We start from the raw sequence: 17382 nt of genomic DNA, 5'->3' as shown, positions 1-17382 counted from the left end.
CTTGTGCAAAAAAAGCTGTTTTCACCACCTTGGTTCCCAAAATCAGGTCCTTCCACCCCAAAATCAACGGGAAAAGGCAACCCTGGCAGCCGGCGGGCAGGGAGGGATGGGATGGGATGGGATGGGATGGGAGTGTGGGTGGTTTTCCTGGCAAAACAGAATCTGAGGGATGAGCCAAGGCAGGGAGCAGCTTGGATAGGACAGCATTCCAGAGCAGCCCATGGAATTTTTGGGAAGCTGCAGATGGGGATGGATCCCAGCTCTGGGAAAAGCTTCCCAAATCCAGCCCTGGGGGCAAGAGAGGGGCTGGAGCAGCAGCTTTGGGGTGAAGCAAGCCCCCCCTGAGCTCCCCCACTCCATCCTGGAATTTTTGGGGTGAATCCCAGCCAATCCTGGTGGTTTTGGGTTGCTTCCTGCCGATCCACGGCGTTCCCAGTGGACAGCAGAGCTGGGATCATCCCAGAGTCACTGGGATGGGATTTATGGGATTTGTGTTCTCTTGGAACACTGCCAGCAGTGGGATAAACATGGAATCATCCCGGGGGGATGCGAGGGGTCTCCAGCCCCGTGGAGCTGTAGGAAAAATGGGATAGAGATCCCAAAAATCCTACGGCACCCAGGGGTGGGACACGAATCCAGCCGGAGCATGGGAGAGTGTTTGGATGCTCCAAACTCCTCCAGGGCCCCAAAAAGCACCAAACCCAACCCAGAACTAACGGGAAAAGCCCAGCGGAGGCAGCAGCCACCCAAGGGTGAGGAATCTCTGCCTGGGATTTGGATTCGGGTTGGAATTTGATCCCAAAACTTCGGCACAAGGGATGTGGCAGCAGCAATGCCCCCGGAGCCACCCCAGCTCCATCCCAGCCTCACTTCCAAGGAATCTGGGGCCACCACGACCCTGCCCACAGCTCCTGTCCGAAATTCCACCTTTCCCAAAGCAGCCAATCCGGGAGAAAACAACCCCAAAACAGCATCATCCCAACTCCTCCCGTCCCCATCCGAGCGGGAGCTGGGATTGGATCTGGAACAAAGTGCAAAAATCACTGGGAGCATCTGGCTCGAACTCCAGCCCCAGGAATACCCAAAAATCCCAGGAAAACCCCTCCTTTCCCACCTCCCAGGTGCTGGTGGCTCAAGGAGAACATCCCATGGGTGGGTTGGGCTGCAAATTCCCACTTTGGACACCTTTAATGGGATTACTCCCAACTCCTGGAATGCCTGACAACTTAAGAAGGAAAGAAGCTTCTTGGGAAGCCAAATTTGAGTTTTAATATAATTTTTTCCCCACTGCTGCTGAAATATTTTTTGCTGGAGCTGGGAAAAATTACGGGATAATCCAATTTTCTTAAAAAACAAAATCCACTAAGGAATGTTCAGTGGATGTGGAGCGAGGTGTAGGAGCAGCACTATTTTTTTCTGGGAAGCTGGAAATCTCGGATTTGGCTCCTGCCCCCGTTTCCCACCCCCCTTTTAAATTCCCTGCAGCGACTTTTCCCTCCTAAGCAATTCCATCCGTGTCGGAGGACACCCATCATTAGGAAGGGACTGAGAGGGGATTTGGGATGTCTTCCAGGGCTCTTTTTTTTTTTTTTTTGGGCAATCTGTTTAAAAGATTAATTTTGTTTGGAAGTGATGGAACATCTTTTGGAACAAAAAGTTAATTGGGACCAGAGTCCCAAAATCCCATTTTTCATCCCGGGCTCTGACTTGCGGTTCCGGCTCTTGACCTCCCGAGATCAGGAACTCCCAGAATCTCTCCCTTGGCCGGATTTGACTTTCCCAGCGGCAAATCCCGAGTGCCAGGAGCCGGTTTGGGGGATCCCAATCCTGGTTTTTCCAAAAAGAACCTGAAGGAGCGAGGAAACCCATCCCAGGCGGCTGCTCCTGGAATTACAGCTCAGGGAGATGGGAAGGGGAGCCCAGCTCCCCAAAATGGGATTTGGGAAGGGTGGGAGCTGCCTGGAGCATCTGAAACGAGACCTTGCCTCGGCTGTGCTGGGGATTTTTTGTGGGAATACCTCGTGGAGTGCAATATAGGAAGGGAAAATGGAATTTCAGGATGGCAGCACAAAATCCCTTCCCTTTGTCCCAGGGTTTCTGCTCCCTCTCCATCCCCCTCACAGAATTCCCATCCCTTGTCCCTCTGGCTCCAAAGCTGATCCCTTTCTGGCCACGCTGACTCCAACTTTCCTTCACCTGCTGCTTTTCCCGTCATTCCTCTTCCATATCCCTCTGGGAGGAGTCCACAAGGAACCCCCCATCCCTCTCCAAATCCAAGGAATTACAAATTTTCCCTCTTATTAATGAAAACAATCCCTTGGTCCCCGTAGCTGGAGATGGCTGGGACAGCCCAAGAGCTCCAGGAGGTCATTCCTGACAGTGTTCCCGTTTAATTTTGGGATTGAGCCAAAGGAACCTTCTCCTAATGAAAACCAACCCCGGAATATTGCTGAGGAGCAAGGCAGGAAGGTAAAACCTCTGGATTGGTGCATCCAGAGGGTTGGGAATGGGCACGGGAGCAGCAGTTCAGGGCTGCAACAACCACCAGGGAGATCGGAATTCCCTTTGAGGGTTTGGGAATGTGGCTGGATAACGTGAGGAATTAGAGGCAAAAGGGTGACAAGATGGGAAGGGCGAAAATCCCCCTCTGGAAGTGGAATCCTGGGATTAAATCCTGTTGGTGGCCGCCTGGTTTGAGCAGAGGATTTCTGGGGACCTTCAGGACAGGGGGAATTTTATCCACAGGCACTTTGGAGCCGCGCTGCTCCATGGGGAATCTCCCACTGCTCCAGGAGATTCCCACTGGTCCAGCTGCAAAACTTCCCGGGGCAGTTTTCCCCATGGAGCCATCAGGAGGAGAGGGAGGATGGGACACCAGCATGGAAAAGAGAGGGAAAATCCTTCCCTCTCTGGGAATCTGTCCCTCCTTGGACATCCCAGTGTGCCTTCCTTCTATCCCTGTGGAGCATCCATCCCTTCCTGCTCCCCATCCATGGATGTGTCCAGGAGATTCCCACTGATCCAGCTCCAACCAGGGTGGCTGAGGGACGTTTTCCCCATGGAGCCATCAGGAAGAGAGGGAGGATGGGACACCAGCAGGGAAAAGAGAGGGAAAAACCCCTCCTGGACACCGGGAGTTCCCAGTGTGCCTTCCCACCATCCCTGTGGAGCATCCATCCCTTCCCGTTCCCCATCCATGGATGTGTCCAGCAGCATCCCAGCCCCGGAGTGCTGCCACAGGACACATTCCCAGATTATCCTCCAGCTGTCCCTTCCCAAATCCGATCAAGGAGGCTGCTCCAAACCCTTCTCTGTGATCCCACAGCCCCTGGCAGGTCCCGGAGTGGAGCTCAGGGATGGTTACGGACACGTGGGAAAGGGTCGCGATTCCAGGGATTTGCAGACTAACGTGGAATCAGCCCATGGAGGGGGAAAAGAGGAGAAAAAAACCCTGGGAAATCCCTTTTTCCTACCTAAATCCAAACCACAGGGCACACTCAGGGTGACCCTCTTCCCTCTGCCCAGAGAACCCACGGCTCTTCCCACATTTCTCAGTTTTCCAAGGGAATAAATTAACAAAAGGAAGGCAGGATGATCCCTTCAATTTGGCTTTGACAAAAAAAAAAACCAAAACCCAGTCCAGGTGTGAACTTCTCCCAGGCTCCAAGAATTCCCATCACTTCCTAAACCCCTGAAAATAGGAGTTTATCCAGGAGACTCCTGCCACCACGTCTTTTCCCAGGATTGTTCCACCGGGAGCGTTTTGCCGTCGGGGGGAGGCTCTGCGGAGACTTTCCAGGCGAATAAAAAAATACAAATCTTCTCTCCCAACGAGATTCCCGAAGTCCAGGCTGCGGGAAGGAGATCCCGAGCCCCTCAGGAGTGGTGGCTGTTGATGAGGCCGCGCAGCTGCTTGGCCACGGTGTCGATCAACTTCTGCTTGTCCCGCTCGTTTTTCCGGAATTGGGCGAAAACGTTGTTTTTCCTGCTGGTGTCTCGCATCCTGCATGGAGCACAAACAGGTCATGGAACAGGGATTGGGAATGTCCAGCGGTCTGAGAGGAGGGCATGGAATTTCAAGCCTCTACTCCAATTTTTGGGGCATTTTTCATGCCAATCAATGCCACTTTGGGGTCTCCCCAATTCCCACTCTTTTTTCTGGAATTGGGCAAAAACATTGTTTTTCCTGCTGGTGTCCCGCATCCTGCATGGAGCACAAACAGGTTATGGAACAGGGATTGGGAATGTTTAGTGGTCTGAGAGCAGTACATGGAATTTCCAGGCTCTACGCCAAACTTTGGGGCATTTTTCAGGCTTCAAATCCTTCTGATCCCAACCAACACCACTTTGGGGTCTCCCCTGTTCCCACTCTTTTTTCTGGAACTGGGTGAAAATGTTGTTTTTCCTGCTGGTGTCCCGCATCCTGCTTGGAGCACAAACAGGTTATGGAACAGGGATTGGGAATATCCAGTGGTCTGAGAGGAGCACATGGAATCTCCAGGCTCCACACCAAATTTTTTTGGAAATTTTCAGGTATTTTTACTTTAAACCACTCTAATCCAAATCAACGCCACTTTGAGGTATCTCCCTAATTCCCAAATGCAGGAAATCCTAAATCCTGCATTTGGATCCCTCTTCCAGACAGGGATTTTTCCATCCCCATGTCACCTTCTGTGGTGGTGATGGAATTTGAGGAGGAAATTTGAAAATCAGCACGAAATCCACAGAATTAAGGTTTTTTACCTAAAACCTGCATGCATGAGATGCAGCTTCAGGGGAGGCTGGGAAGGTCTGGAGTTGTGAGTTTAAATTTGATAAAATATTCCAGGGAATCATGGAATGTTTGGGTTGGAAGGGACCTTAAATCCCATCTGTTTCCAACCCCCTTCCATGGGGGGGTCCACTATCCCATTTTTTCCCAATGAATAAAAAAAATATGAATTATATAAATGTACATAATTTATATTAAATATAACATGGAATAATTCCCATTCCAGGAAGGAATCCAGCTGTTTGGAAGGAGCACAGCTTCTCCAGGAGGTCTCCATAAATCCAGAGCCCAGCAGAGCAGGAGGTGGGATGGGACCCCACATGCAAAGCTGGGGGGGGTGTCGTGCACTCCTGCATTCCCAGATCCATATTTTGGAGGGAAAAAGGGCTTGGGACACTTCCCAAGGGTGCTGGGAAGGGAAAAAAATCCCACCAGGATCGACCTTCCAGCAGCTCCTGAAGGCACAACCTCCCAAAATCCAACCTGCTGGGGCTTGGCTCTTCCAAATTATCCCAATTTGTAAAAGATTTTCTGGGTAAATCAGATCTGGCAGAGGCTGAGGGCTTTGGATGCATCCCATAATCCCAGTTTTTGGCTGCGGGGACCTAAAGGAAGTGTTGAAGTGACAGGGACACGGCGCTGATGATCCCTGGGAAGCTGGCACTGGATCATCCCGAGGGTCTGGAGTCAACTGAGCACAACCCCAACCTCTCCAAACTTCGGGAACACAAACAAACATCCAAGGTTTTCCAGGCTTCAGTCTCCTAGAAAGAGCCACAGGGAATCTGAAATGTTTCCTAAAAACACCAGGCTTGGAAGTGGAATCCAGGATAACAACTTTATCCCAAAGGAAAATTTACTGGGGTTACCAGAGACGGAGCTGCTCTCCCAACAGGAACAGGAGAGCTTGGAGCACTTCCAGTCATCAAAAATTGGGATTTGTTTGTTTTTCCCTGTTTTTCAGCCGGAGCAGGTTGGCAGCTGCTCCTCCAGGAGAACCAGGGAGTGATTGTGCCAGCAGGGAGCAGAGTTTGGAGTGGCCCAGGTCCTGCTATCGTGGATTTGGGGATAATTATCCTTCCCTGGAGCTCCAAAGAGCTCCAGGAGATCTCCAAGCCCTTCCCCAGGAAGGCTGGGAGCTCTCCTGGGTTCCAGAGGGACATCAGAGGTGCTGGAAGTTGATCTGTACCTTTGGAAAGCTCTTCCCAGCCCTTCCACATACTGGGAATTTGGAGCTTTTCCATCCCGCACCTCTGGGGCCATCTCCCACCCTGTGGGACCTGCTCAGGTCCAGGGAATGTTCTGGAAGCAGAGCACATTCCATGTGAGAAAACCTTGGGGTGCGTTGGGATGACTGGGAAGGAGCTGGATGGATAAACCTCAGATCAGGATGGAAAGGGATTGCAGCTGGAGCCCTGATCCCACAACAAACCCACAGAGGTGGATCTGGAAAAGTCTGGGAGCATCTGGGAGCTGCTGGGACCTCCAGACACCATGTGAAGGTGCAAGCACTGAGCCATTAACCATTATTAATTAATTAAGTTGCTTACAGGACACAAAATCCTACAGGATTCAGGATGGGCTGCGCAGATCCATGAGGGTTTTTTTCCCTGAGAAGAGCTTTGGGATGACTGGGAGCACCATTAACAAACCCACAGAGGTGGATCTGGTGAAGCCTGGGAGCTGCTGGAATTTCCAGACACCACGTGAAGGTGCAAGCACTGAGTTATTAGCCATTATTAATTAATTAGGATGCAGGACACAGAATTCTGTGCCTACAGGACAGAAAATCCTGCAGGATTTGGGTTGGGCTGAGCAGATCCATGGGGTTTTTTTCCTACGCAGAGCTTTGGGATAGCTTGGAGAGCCATTAACAAAACCCACAGAGGTGGATCTGGAAAAGTCTGGGAGCATCTGGGAGCTGCTGGGACCTCCAGACACCACGTGAAGATACAAGCACTGAGACATTAAATATTACGAATTAATTAAGCTACCTACAGGACAGAAAATCCTGCAGGATTTGGGACGGGCTGTGCAGCTCCCCGGTTTTATTTCTCCGAGCAGAGCCTCGGGATAACCGCGGCTTTGGAAGCCGGTCCCAGGATTAGGAGTGAAAGGAAGGGAAAGGCGAGCTCGGCGCTGTCCCCACCCCTGTCAACAAACACCACCTCGGAGAGAGCCGAGCTTTGTCTCAATTAATCCGGGAGGGGAAGAAAGCAGCGGGGTAAAAGCTCCTCTTTTAGCTCTAATTAGTGCATTTGGGAGGATCGGGTTGCGCAGGGCCCCGCTCCAGAGGCACTTTGCAATTCCAGCGTTTCGGGCTCCATTGAGAGCGGACAATCGGGGCCCTGCCAGGTGAGGGTGAAAGCCCGAGCGAGCGCATACTTACACCCGGGATATCCTGGGAGAGAGAGACGCACCGGGGTGATAAGGGACAGAGATAACCAGGAGAACAGGTTACAGGCTGAGCCGGCCCCCGCTCAGAATTCCCCCCCGGAATTCCCGGCGGGATGGGAGGCAGCGGATGTGCCTGGAGCAAGGAGAGCTCGTGGGGGATGGACAGAGACCCCTCAGGGAGAAAACCTTGGGGTTCGTTGGGATGACTGGGAAGGAGCTGGATAAACCTCATATCAGGATGGAAAGGGATTGCAGCTGGAGCCCTGATCCCACAACAAACCCACAGAGGACCCAAATCATTCCATGATTTTATGACACTATGAAATGAGCCAGGCTGGGGTTTGGTGACATTTTAACACCACTGAGCGTGGAGCTGCTCTCCTGCTGTCCCACCACCTTCCCAGCCTCTGCCACGATCCCAGCTCACTGCCTGCCTCAATTCCCTGGCTCTCCCAAATACTGCATGGCCAAACTCCCAGATTTTGGGTGTCCCTTTATTTTAGCAGTTTGCTGTTAGCTCTGAATAAAGCTCTCACTTTCCCATCCTGGACGCTGGGTCACGAATTCGCTGTGTATCACAGAATCATCCTGGCTAGAAGAGCCCTCCAAGGTCCCCAAATCCAACCATCCCCAGCATTTCCACACCCATTCCCGAATAACCCGGGGATAGCACAACCCATAAAACACCAGTACAAAAACACCACCATGAGGTGTGAAAGTCCTTTTAAAGCCAGTTTAGCCCCCGTGTCCTCACTGGTGCCCTCGGGGTGTCCTGAGGTGCTGTGACATCCGTCCTTCTCCTCTGGTGGAGAGGAGCTGGACCATGATGACAGACAGGGAACTCCAAATTTCACAAACACCCCAAGGTCGCTCACAGAACCAGAGACCCCGAGAATAATTTGGGCTGGAAGGGATCTTTAAAGCCCATCTAGTGCCACCCCCGTGCCACCACTGTCCCAGGGTGCTCCAAGCCCATCCAACCCGGCCTTGGGTGCTTCCATGGGTGCAGCTGGGTTTGGATTAACCAGGGAATCGCAGCATGGGGAGCAGTTTGAGGCGATTTGGGGTCTCCCTTTCTCCTCGAGGAGGAGGCGACGAGTTTGGGGTTGGGGCCACACTTCCAGAAGAACATTCCAGGCCCCTGCATCCCTGGAAGTGTCCAAGGCCAGGCTGGGCAGGGCTTGGAGCAGCCTGGGACAGTGGGAGATGTCCTGCCCACAGAACTGGATGGGCTTTAAGGTCCCTTTCCCACCCAAACCATTCCATGATTCCACGAGGATCCCCTCCTGCCCTCTCCTCCATGCAGGACCCAGCACTGCAGCGCCCGTGCCAGGAGCCGCTCGGAAAAACGCTAAATTCCCACTTTTTGGCTCATTCTCCGTCCCACCAGCTGCAAAACGAGCTGGGAGGTCTGCCGGGAGCGGGAGCAGAGTGGATCCTTCCCAAGCCAGCTTGGAGCTGGACCAGCGGAGATCATCTGGGAGACCCACCACGGGCAGGGGTGACAGGCAGAGCAAATCCCGCTTTTCCTGGGGCCTGCGGCAAATCCCGCGGCGTTCCCGGCTCGCTGCCGGCCCGCAGGACTGGCAGAGCCCCCCGGGAGCCACCCCGGAGCCCCGGGCGCTGTTCCCGGCACCGCTCCAGGGCTTGGGATGGAGCCGTGAGGAGCATGTGAACGGCGGGCCTCAAAGGATGGATTGAGGGAGCCCCCGAGAAGGGAAAGAAATGGAAATAAAGATGTAGAGAGGGATAGGAACGGGGAAAAAAATGGAAGTAGAAGTGGAGATAAAAATGTGGAAATAGAAATAAATAGGAATATAGAAATATAGATATATGGAAATATTGAAATATAGAAATAAATATAGAAATATAGACATATAAAAATATAGAAATATAGAAATAAATACAGAAATATAGACATATAGATATATAGAAATATAAAAATATATAAATATATAAATAAATACAGAATTATAGAATATAGACATATAGAAATATAGAAATAAATACAGAAATATAGACATATAGAAATATAGAAATATAAAAATACAGAAATATAGAAATAAATACAGAAATATAGAAATACAGAAATATAGAAATATAGAAATATGGAAATACAGAAATAGAGATAAAAAAACAGAAATGGAAACAAATAGAAAATAAAATCTTGAAATAGAAATATAATAGAAATAAAATCTAGAAATAGAAAGAAAAATAGAAAGAAATAGAAATATAGAAATAAAAATACATAAAAGGATAGAAATAGAAATATAGAAATAGAAATATAAAGAAATACAGAGATGTAGGAATAAAAATTACAGAAATAGAAATAAAACCAGAAAAAATAGAACTATAGAAATAAAGGCAAATAAAAATATAGACATAGAAACATAGAAATAGAAACATAGAAATAAAAATACAGGAATAGAAATAAAAAAAACAGAAATGTAGAAATAAAAATACAGAAATAGAAGTAAATATAGAAATAAACAGAACTATAGAAATGTAGTAAAAATATAGAAATATAAATACATTTTAAAAGAAATACACAGAAATATAAATACAGAACTACAGAAATTTAAGCCTAATTAAAAATAAAAATCAGAAATAGAAATAAATATAGAAGTAAATAGAAATAGAAATATAGAAATAAATATAAACAGAACTACATAAATAAAATTCAAAATATAGAAATAGAAATGTAGAAATAAAAAGAAATAGAAATACAGAAAAAGAATGGAATAAAATAGAATATTCTCAGGTGGAAGGGAACCTACAACAAAGTGGCCCAACCATTTCATGACCAAAATTGTTCGTGGCATTGCCCAAACACTGAAAAATTCGGGATAGCCACTCCTGCCTGCAGCCCAGCACATTTGAAAGGATTTTGGAGCTGGAGGTTCATCTTTACAGCGAAATTTTCTGGTAGGACAAGGAAAACTCTGCTTAAGAGCCAATAAAAAGAAGGACCCGCAGCCAAGCTGTTGGATTTTGAAATGTGGGATTTGGGTTGACGAGATAAAATGGGATTTTTCCGTGTGAGCTCCCTCTGTCCACCCAGGGCCGAGATCTTTGCTCACAGCAATGGAAGGAGCTGCTAAAGCACGATGGGGGTGGAAATTGTCCCGGGATTTGGGGGCCACACTCACTTTTCCAGCAGGATGAGGGCTGTGGTGGGGTTCACACGAAGGTACTTGCACGTGGGCTGTCCGTAGTCGGCCAAATACGTCGACCAATCCCACTGGATGAACAGATCCAGGAGCTGGAAAGGAAAAACAAACGGGGTTTGAAAAAGCTGGAAAAGGCAGCAGGTGTTTCCCTGGAAGCTGGCGGAGGTCCTGGGCAGGTGGAGTTGTCCATAAAAAAAATGAATGCAGGTTTTATTAATTTGTTTCATATTATTTTGTTTAGGTTTCATCATCAACTTGATTGCACTTCATTATTAACTTATGAATACTTTACATTGATTAATGCAGGGCTGTATTAGAGCATTGCTGCTCTGTGATCCCTAATTTTGGGGATTTGAGGTCTGAGACACCTCGAGGACGTGGGTGACAAACAACCCCAGTGCCCTGACACTCTCAGCTATGGCAGGAGGAAACTTTTGGGGTCAAAATCACCACAAACTTCTTCTGCCCCCAAACAACCCCCAGTGTCGTTCCAACCATTCCTCATGGATTTCTCACCACCCTGGGCCCATCCCAACCCCCTCCAAGTGCTCTGGAAGTGCCTCCAAAGCCCAGAGGAGCTCGGGGGGTTATTCTGGGTGAGTGCAGCTCCCGGAGCTGGGAGTCCCAGGTGCTTTCCAGACGTTGGTAAGAGAAACCACCAGGCCTTGGCAGCGGGGGAAGGAAAAGGGATTAACTCGGCCATCCGTGACGGCCCCTGCTCCAGAGCGCCAAAATTCCCACCCGCAGCCCTTCGTGCCCACAAATGACCCCGCTCCCCCCAGCCAGGTGAGGGATGGGCAAACGACAGCCCAGGTTGCCCAAATGCCCTCTTCCCACACCGTCCCTATCCTTATTTTCCTTAAAAAACCAGGAGCTGCCATGCCCTCCTCACATGAGGATCGCCTCACCTCAGTGAGGACTTGGCTTCTCCACCCACCCACGAGGGCACGGATTCACTGTGCGCCACAGAATTATTCTGGCTGGAAGAGCCCTCCAAGGTCACCAAATCCAACCATCCCCCAGCATTTCCACATCCATCCCTGACCCATGGGTTAGAGATGTCCCCTAAATGCCCAAGTTCCCTAAATGTCCTCTTCCCACACTGCTCCTATCCTTATTTTCCTTAAAAAACCAGGAGCTGCCATGCCCTCCTCCAATGAAGATCTCCTCCCCTCAATGAAGACTTGGCTTCTCCACTTACCCATGAAGGCACAGTCCAATGCCCACTTCCCACACCATTCCCATCCTTGTTTTCCTTAAAAACCAGGCTCTCCCCTGCCCTCCCCACATGAGGATCTCCTCACCTTGACGAGGACTTGGCTTCTCCATTCACCCATGACGACACAATCCAAGTTCCCTAAATGCCCTCTTCCCACACCATTCCCATCCTTGTTTTCCTTAAAAACCAGGCTCTCCCCTGCCCTCCCCACATGAGGATCTCCTCACCTCGACGAGGACTTGTCTTCTCCACCCACCCACAGGGGCACGGCCCAGGATTCCCGGGATGCCGCCTTCACCTCTGCCCCATCCGCAGCAGGTTAATTAAGAGCTCCTGCCGTTCCCCCCTCCCAAAGATCCCGTCTTGGAGCGCCGCTGTGACCACTCTATTTGGGGACAGGCTGCCAAGCGCGTGGACGTCTTCATCGCCCGCTCGGCGCGTCCCGGTGCCCACCACCGGAGCCGGGAGAGGCCGGGCCCGTCCCGCGGCCAAGCGGGGCCCATAGAGGCCTCATTGTCCCCGCGTCGCCATGGTTTTCCTGGAGGCCCCGGCGCTGTTTAACAACGCATCCTGCCCCGCCAAGAAGGGGATTTAGCTCCTCCGAGACCTCCAGATACAAAACAAAAATGTGCAACAAGATTCTTTTTGACTATGTAGGTCAGGGCAAGGAAAACAAGCTGTCGGGAACAATCCCCCGGGCTGGCGGGGGGGATGGATTAGCCGGGACCTAAGAGGGCTTTTCCAGCCCGGGTCCCGCTCGGCTTTGTCCGGCGGGGCCTTTGTGTTGAACTACAAACCCGAGCTGAACATCATTGGCAGGAGGTTTTTCCAAGGGGGCACCTTCGAGAGAGACAACCTTAAATATGATTTCACAGGCGCTTTTCAGGCCGAGCGCCGGGGCCAAAACGCTTCCGCGGGGTTTGGCGGCTGCTGGGAGGAGTCGCTTGGTTGTACAGGCTCAAAGGGAACCCCCACAACGCGGCAAAGACCTCTTGCTGGTGGCCCCCGGGAGGCTGAACGTGCCTCGGGCAAATCCCAAACAAAGCCTGAACGAGTTCTTGCCATGGAAAGTGCGTGGCCGGAGCATCCAGGGGCCAGGTAGCCGTTTGTGTGGAGGGGGAATAAAGAGCCAGGAGGAAAGGGATGAAGGAGGAAAGGAAATAAAAAAAAGGGAGGATTAGGAAGGGTTTGGAGAAGATGGAATTAAAATGTTGGGAGTTGTTCTGGCAGAGGCTTGGGAGCAGTGCAGGAGCTCAGAGGGATCTGCTGCAGGGCTGGAGCCCCTCTGCTCTGGAGCCAGGCTGGAGAGCTGGGAATGTTCCCTGGAGAAGGGAAGGCTCCAGGCAGAGCTCAGAGCCCCTGGCAGGGCCTGGAGGGGCTCCAGGAGAGCTGCAGAGGGACTGGGGACAAGGCCTGCAGGGACAGCACACAGGGAATGGCTCCCACTGGCAGAGAAAATCCAGTGACCTGGAGCCATCGGCAGCAGCTCCACACGAGCCCAGGTGTGCCCAGGTGGCCGAGGAGGCCAAGGGCACCGGGGCTGTGCCAGCACTGGGGTGGCAGCAGGACCAGGGCCGTGCCTGTCCCTGTGCTGGCACTGCACAGCCTCAGATCCTGGGGCAGATTTGGGCCTCTCCCAACAAGAGAGACCCTGAGGGGCTGGAGCATGGCCAGGGCAGGGAATGGAGCTGGGAAGGGGCTGGAGAATTCCTGAGGAGCTGGGCAGGGGCTCAGCCTGGAGCACAGGAGGCTCAGGGGGACCTTGTGGCTCTGCACAGCTCCTGCCAGGAGGGGACAGCCGGGGGGTCGGGCTCTGCTCCAGGGAACAGGGACAGGAGCAGAGGGAACGGCCTCAGGGTGGGCATCAGCAGGAATTTCCCCATGGAAAGGGCTCTCCAACCTGATGGAGGCCCTGTCCCTGGAAGGATTTGAAGGACGTGACACTTGGGGATGTAGATCAGCGGTGGCCTTGGCAGTGCTGAGGAAAGGCTGGACTCGATCTCGAGCGCTTTTCCAACCATATTGATTCCGTGACTCCCAGCGCTCCCACCTCAGCCTGGACCTTCCCGGAGCTCTCGCAGAGCCAGACCACCCCCAGGTGGCTCCCGACAGTGACGGATGGGCTGTGTATTTTCCAACTCTTTGCCCACATCCATCTTTTTTGGCTCGGCAGGTCCGCGGACGGCCGGGGCCAGCACCTTTGGCCCTGGCTGCCGGCGCTCCCGGCCCAGCTGCGGGTCGCGCTCCGGAGGGGAGAGGTCCTGCAGGAGGAAGCCCGAAGGCTCAGGGAGAGCTGCCTCCAGACGATTTATCTGTCACATAAATGTGGTTTTATTGGTTTTACTGCTTCAACTTTTCACCTCTGCTGCTAAATCTGAACGGGCCGAGGGGAAAGGAAAAAAAGGGAAAAGGAAAAAAGAGCCGGCGGCGCGGGGCTGCCGCGGGTCTGCCGGGGGAGTTTCCAAATCAAATATGCAAATACCATTAATTCTTTAAACTGGAGTCTCCCTTTCAAGGCCATAAATCAAACTCGACAGCACATCCACTGGGGCATGGGGGGGGGAAGGAAAAGGAGAGGAGGGAAAGGGGAAAAAAAGAGGAGGAAAAAATTAAAAGGAGCTTTCACCACGGTGATGTGGGAGTGGGATAAGATCAGGAAGCTGCAGATGTGCTCGGGGCTGGGGACTTGCAGCTTCCCAGGGTTCCAAGAACACCTTGAGGAGGAGCAGGGAGAGGTGCAGGTACAGCTTTATAAAAACGGAGAAGTAGAGGATGGTTTGAAAAAAATGCCAGAAAAAAAGGTATTAAAAAGCTCTAAAATTGGTTTTATACACATACATGAGCTTGCATCCAAATTGAAGTGTAGAATTCAAGAGGAGGAAATGTTGGAATGAAATAATTAAACTGGGAACCGGTTCCCAGCCCTGTCCCTGGTTCCCCTAGGAAGAACTTTCCCCCCCATTTCATGGAATCACGGAATCATTTAAACTGGAAAAGACCTTTCACATCATCAAATCCAACCACCAGTTCTACCTCAAAACCACTTCCTTTTCTCTCCCCCTTGCAACGTCACCACCTCAAACTCTTCAAAAAACCTCCTTTTTATCCAAGCAGACAAGTTTTCACGCCCTTCACCTCAAGCAGAGGTCGAGGATGGCTGGAAGGTCCCTGCAGGAGGAGACCAGGCCGTGGTTGGGCTCCGCGTCCCCCTCCAGATGGGAAGGAGAGCAGGGACAGTTTGTTCTGTCTGACGACAGCGTGGAATCTGGATGGAATCCTCCCAGCCAAGCCAGGAGCACTGGAATGTGAATCCAAACTGACTCCAAACACGGTTTGCAAGCCCTGCCAGAGCTCCTGGAACCAGATCTAAGCCACCACCGGCGTTCGCACGCTCGCGCCCCGTGCCACAGTCATGGAATCATGGAATGGTTTGGGTGGGAAGGGACCTCAAAGCCCACCCAGATCCAACCCCATGGGCAGGGACACCTCCCACGATTCCAGGTGGCTCCAAGTCCCAGTGTCCAACCTGGCCTTGGACACTCCCAAGGATGGGTCCATGTCTGCCCCATCTGGCCCAGCATCCTCCAACAGGGAATTGCACCAAAAGCTCCTGACCTGCGGGAAATTCCCATGGGAATGCACCAGTTTCCCCAGGAAAAGGGACAGGATTTGGTTGCACAAGAGCCATCCCCTCACTGTGGTTTTCCAGTCCTTTAGGGGTGGCTGCAGGAGGAGGAGGAGGAGGAGGAAGATCTCTCTTCACAAGGAACCCCGTGAAGAAGACAAGGAGAAGAGGCTCCAAGGTGCCACAGGAAAGGTTTGATCTCCACACAAGAAAGAAATTCCTTGGAGTGAGACCCATTTTCCACTGGGACAACTTCCCCTGGATGTGGTGTTGATCCCACTGCTGGAGGTTTTTGGGATGGATGGGGCAGGGCTCCTTCCATCCATTCCGTCCCCACACCAGGTTGGACCAGATGAGCCCTCAAAGTCCCTCCTAACCAGGGTGGTTGTGTGATTCCATCCTAGAAAAAACTTCCCTCTGGTCCACCACCAGATTTCCTCCCAGGGACAAGGCGGAGCACCGAGATGGATTTGGTGGGATTGGATGGATTTGGATTCCACCATGATGGATTGGAGAGGACTTTCCTCTGCCGGCACCATCCCAGCAGATGAGATGGTGCCAGGGTTGATGGGAAACATTCCATAAAGAACTAAACCTTTCCTTCAACAAAAGCCTAAATTAGGGAATTCGGTCCTTGTTTCTGCAAGCACACCCAGCTGGGTCGAGGTGTGGTGAGGTCTTCATCACGGTGGGATTTTGGGGACACTCAGATCCCCAGGGAGTGACAGCGATGCCACGTGGTTATGGCCAAGTTTTGTGATGAGTTTTATGTCGCCAGGGCATGGAAAAGCATGAATTCAGTCAGGTTTGGTGTTTTCCCAGCTGGAAGCAGCATTCCTGCTCTGAACCCGCGTCCATGAGCTGGGTCACGTCCCTGAGTGCCCACTCTGGTTTTCCATGGAAGAAGGAGGAAATATTTTCAGATCCAAGGTGAAAACAACTCTCATAAGCTCTGTTATCCCTCCTTATCCTCACAACCACAGTCTGATATTCCTCTTCCCAGGGTTTTTGTACCTGGCATGAACAACCTCTGACCCAACACCTTCCACAAACAAAGCTTTGATTTGTACGAGATCACACCTTGAACTTCTAAACCTCGGGAGGGATTTCCTCTAAAAAGCTCCTTTCCCTGACTGAACAGCACAGCTCCTCAGGAAAGGGGACAACGAGAGGCCACCCTTGTCCCCACCTGGAGGACGGGACAAGACGCCCCAGTGGGATCACAAAACAGTGGTGACACCCAGTCCTGCTGGGGACTTCCATGAAAAACACACACCTATGGAAAACCGGTGGCAATTCCCAGTTTGTCCACATCCATAACCCATCCCACCACTGGTGGAGCAGCCCCTTCCACCATCCAGCAGGGAATTGTCACGGATTACAAAAAACCCAAGGAGCGTCCAGCAGCAGCAGCCACGGACAAGCACAGTCCAAATAATTTACTTTGGGGAGGTTGCAATTACGCATCGTGGGAAAGGAATACTGAAAGAGAAAGAAATATTCCAACCCCTGGGAAGACGTGGGGTTTGGACAATAAAGTTCCCAAAAAGAAAAGGCACCGGGAATTGGAACATGATGTTTGTTGTTGAATTTGTGAAAGGCACGGAGGGGGAAATCGCGGCCTAAGTGAAAACAGGAGTGGATCTTTCACTGGCTTCACTGGAAAGGAGGATTTGCTCTGGGAATTGGGTGTCCTTGGCGTGAGGGGTTGGAGAGCACCCACAAGAAATTGGTGATGGACAAGGAAAGGGATCAACACATGGAGCACAGGGAAGGAAAATCTTAATTTAGGTGGTCCCCTAATTACCTGGATTTCTGGGAATTACTACAGATCCAAGAGTCCTGCTTGGACCTCTCTGTGAGACACAACAACCACAAGTGACCCCTCCAGGTCTCCTGGGATGCCCCACCCAGGGATGTCCTCCTGGAGAAAAGAGAACCAAGCTCCTGACCTCACATTTAAATGGGTTGATCTTCCAAGTTAAAAGCAGCAATTTAATTTTTTTTTTCTCTTTCTGTCTGCAAAAGTCAAACAGTTCCTGGAAGAAAAACCCCAACAAAACAGGAGAGGAATCTGGAAGGATTTATGGCAGCCAGGACAGTTTGTAACCGAGAGAGGTTTGAGACCAACAAAACCCAAACCTGTCCAGTCTGCATTATTTTCAGCTTCACATTATTGCCTGTTTATAGGTTCTTGTAT

At 51.2% G+C, this 17382-nt stretch overlaps 1 protein-coding gene across 1 annotated transcript in view; it reads right to left on the bottom strand.

The window, feature by feature from the left end:
* Positions 1-243: 243 nt before the first annotated feature.
* The window catches only part of EXOC6B (exocyst complex component 6B), a 277974-nt gene continuing 260835 nt past the window's right edge, over positions 244-17382 (bottom strand). The window contains exons 23-24 of the mRNA XM_041464605.1: positions 10318-10430; positions 244-4003 (exon numbers count right to left, since the gene is read on the bottom strand). Coding sequence (XP_041320539.1) covers positions 3877-4003; positions 10318-10430 — 240 coding nt within the window. The 3' untranslated portion in view covers positions 244-3876. The remainder of the gene's footprint in view (positions 4004-10317; positions 10431-17382) is intronic.

The sequence above is a fragment of the Pyrgilauda ruficollis genome, unplaced genomic scaffold, assembly GCF_017590135.1.
Source record: "Pyrgilauda ruficollis isolate IOZ18807 unplaced genomic scaffold, ASM1759013v1 scaffold181, whole genome shotgun sequence".
NCBI lineage: Eukaryota > Metazoa > Chordata > Aves > Passeriformes > Passeridae > Pyrgilauda > Pyrgilauda ruficollis.
The sequence above is the reverse complement of the archived record's forward strand: the minus strand, read 5'-3'. Positions and strand labels throughout refer to the sequence as shown.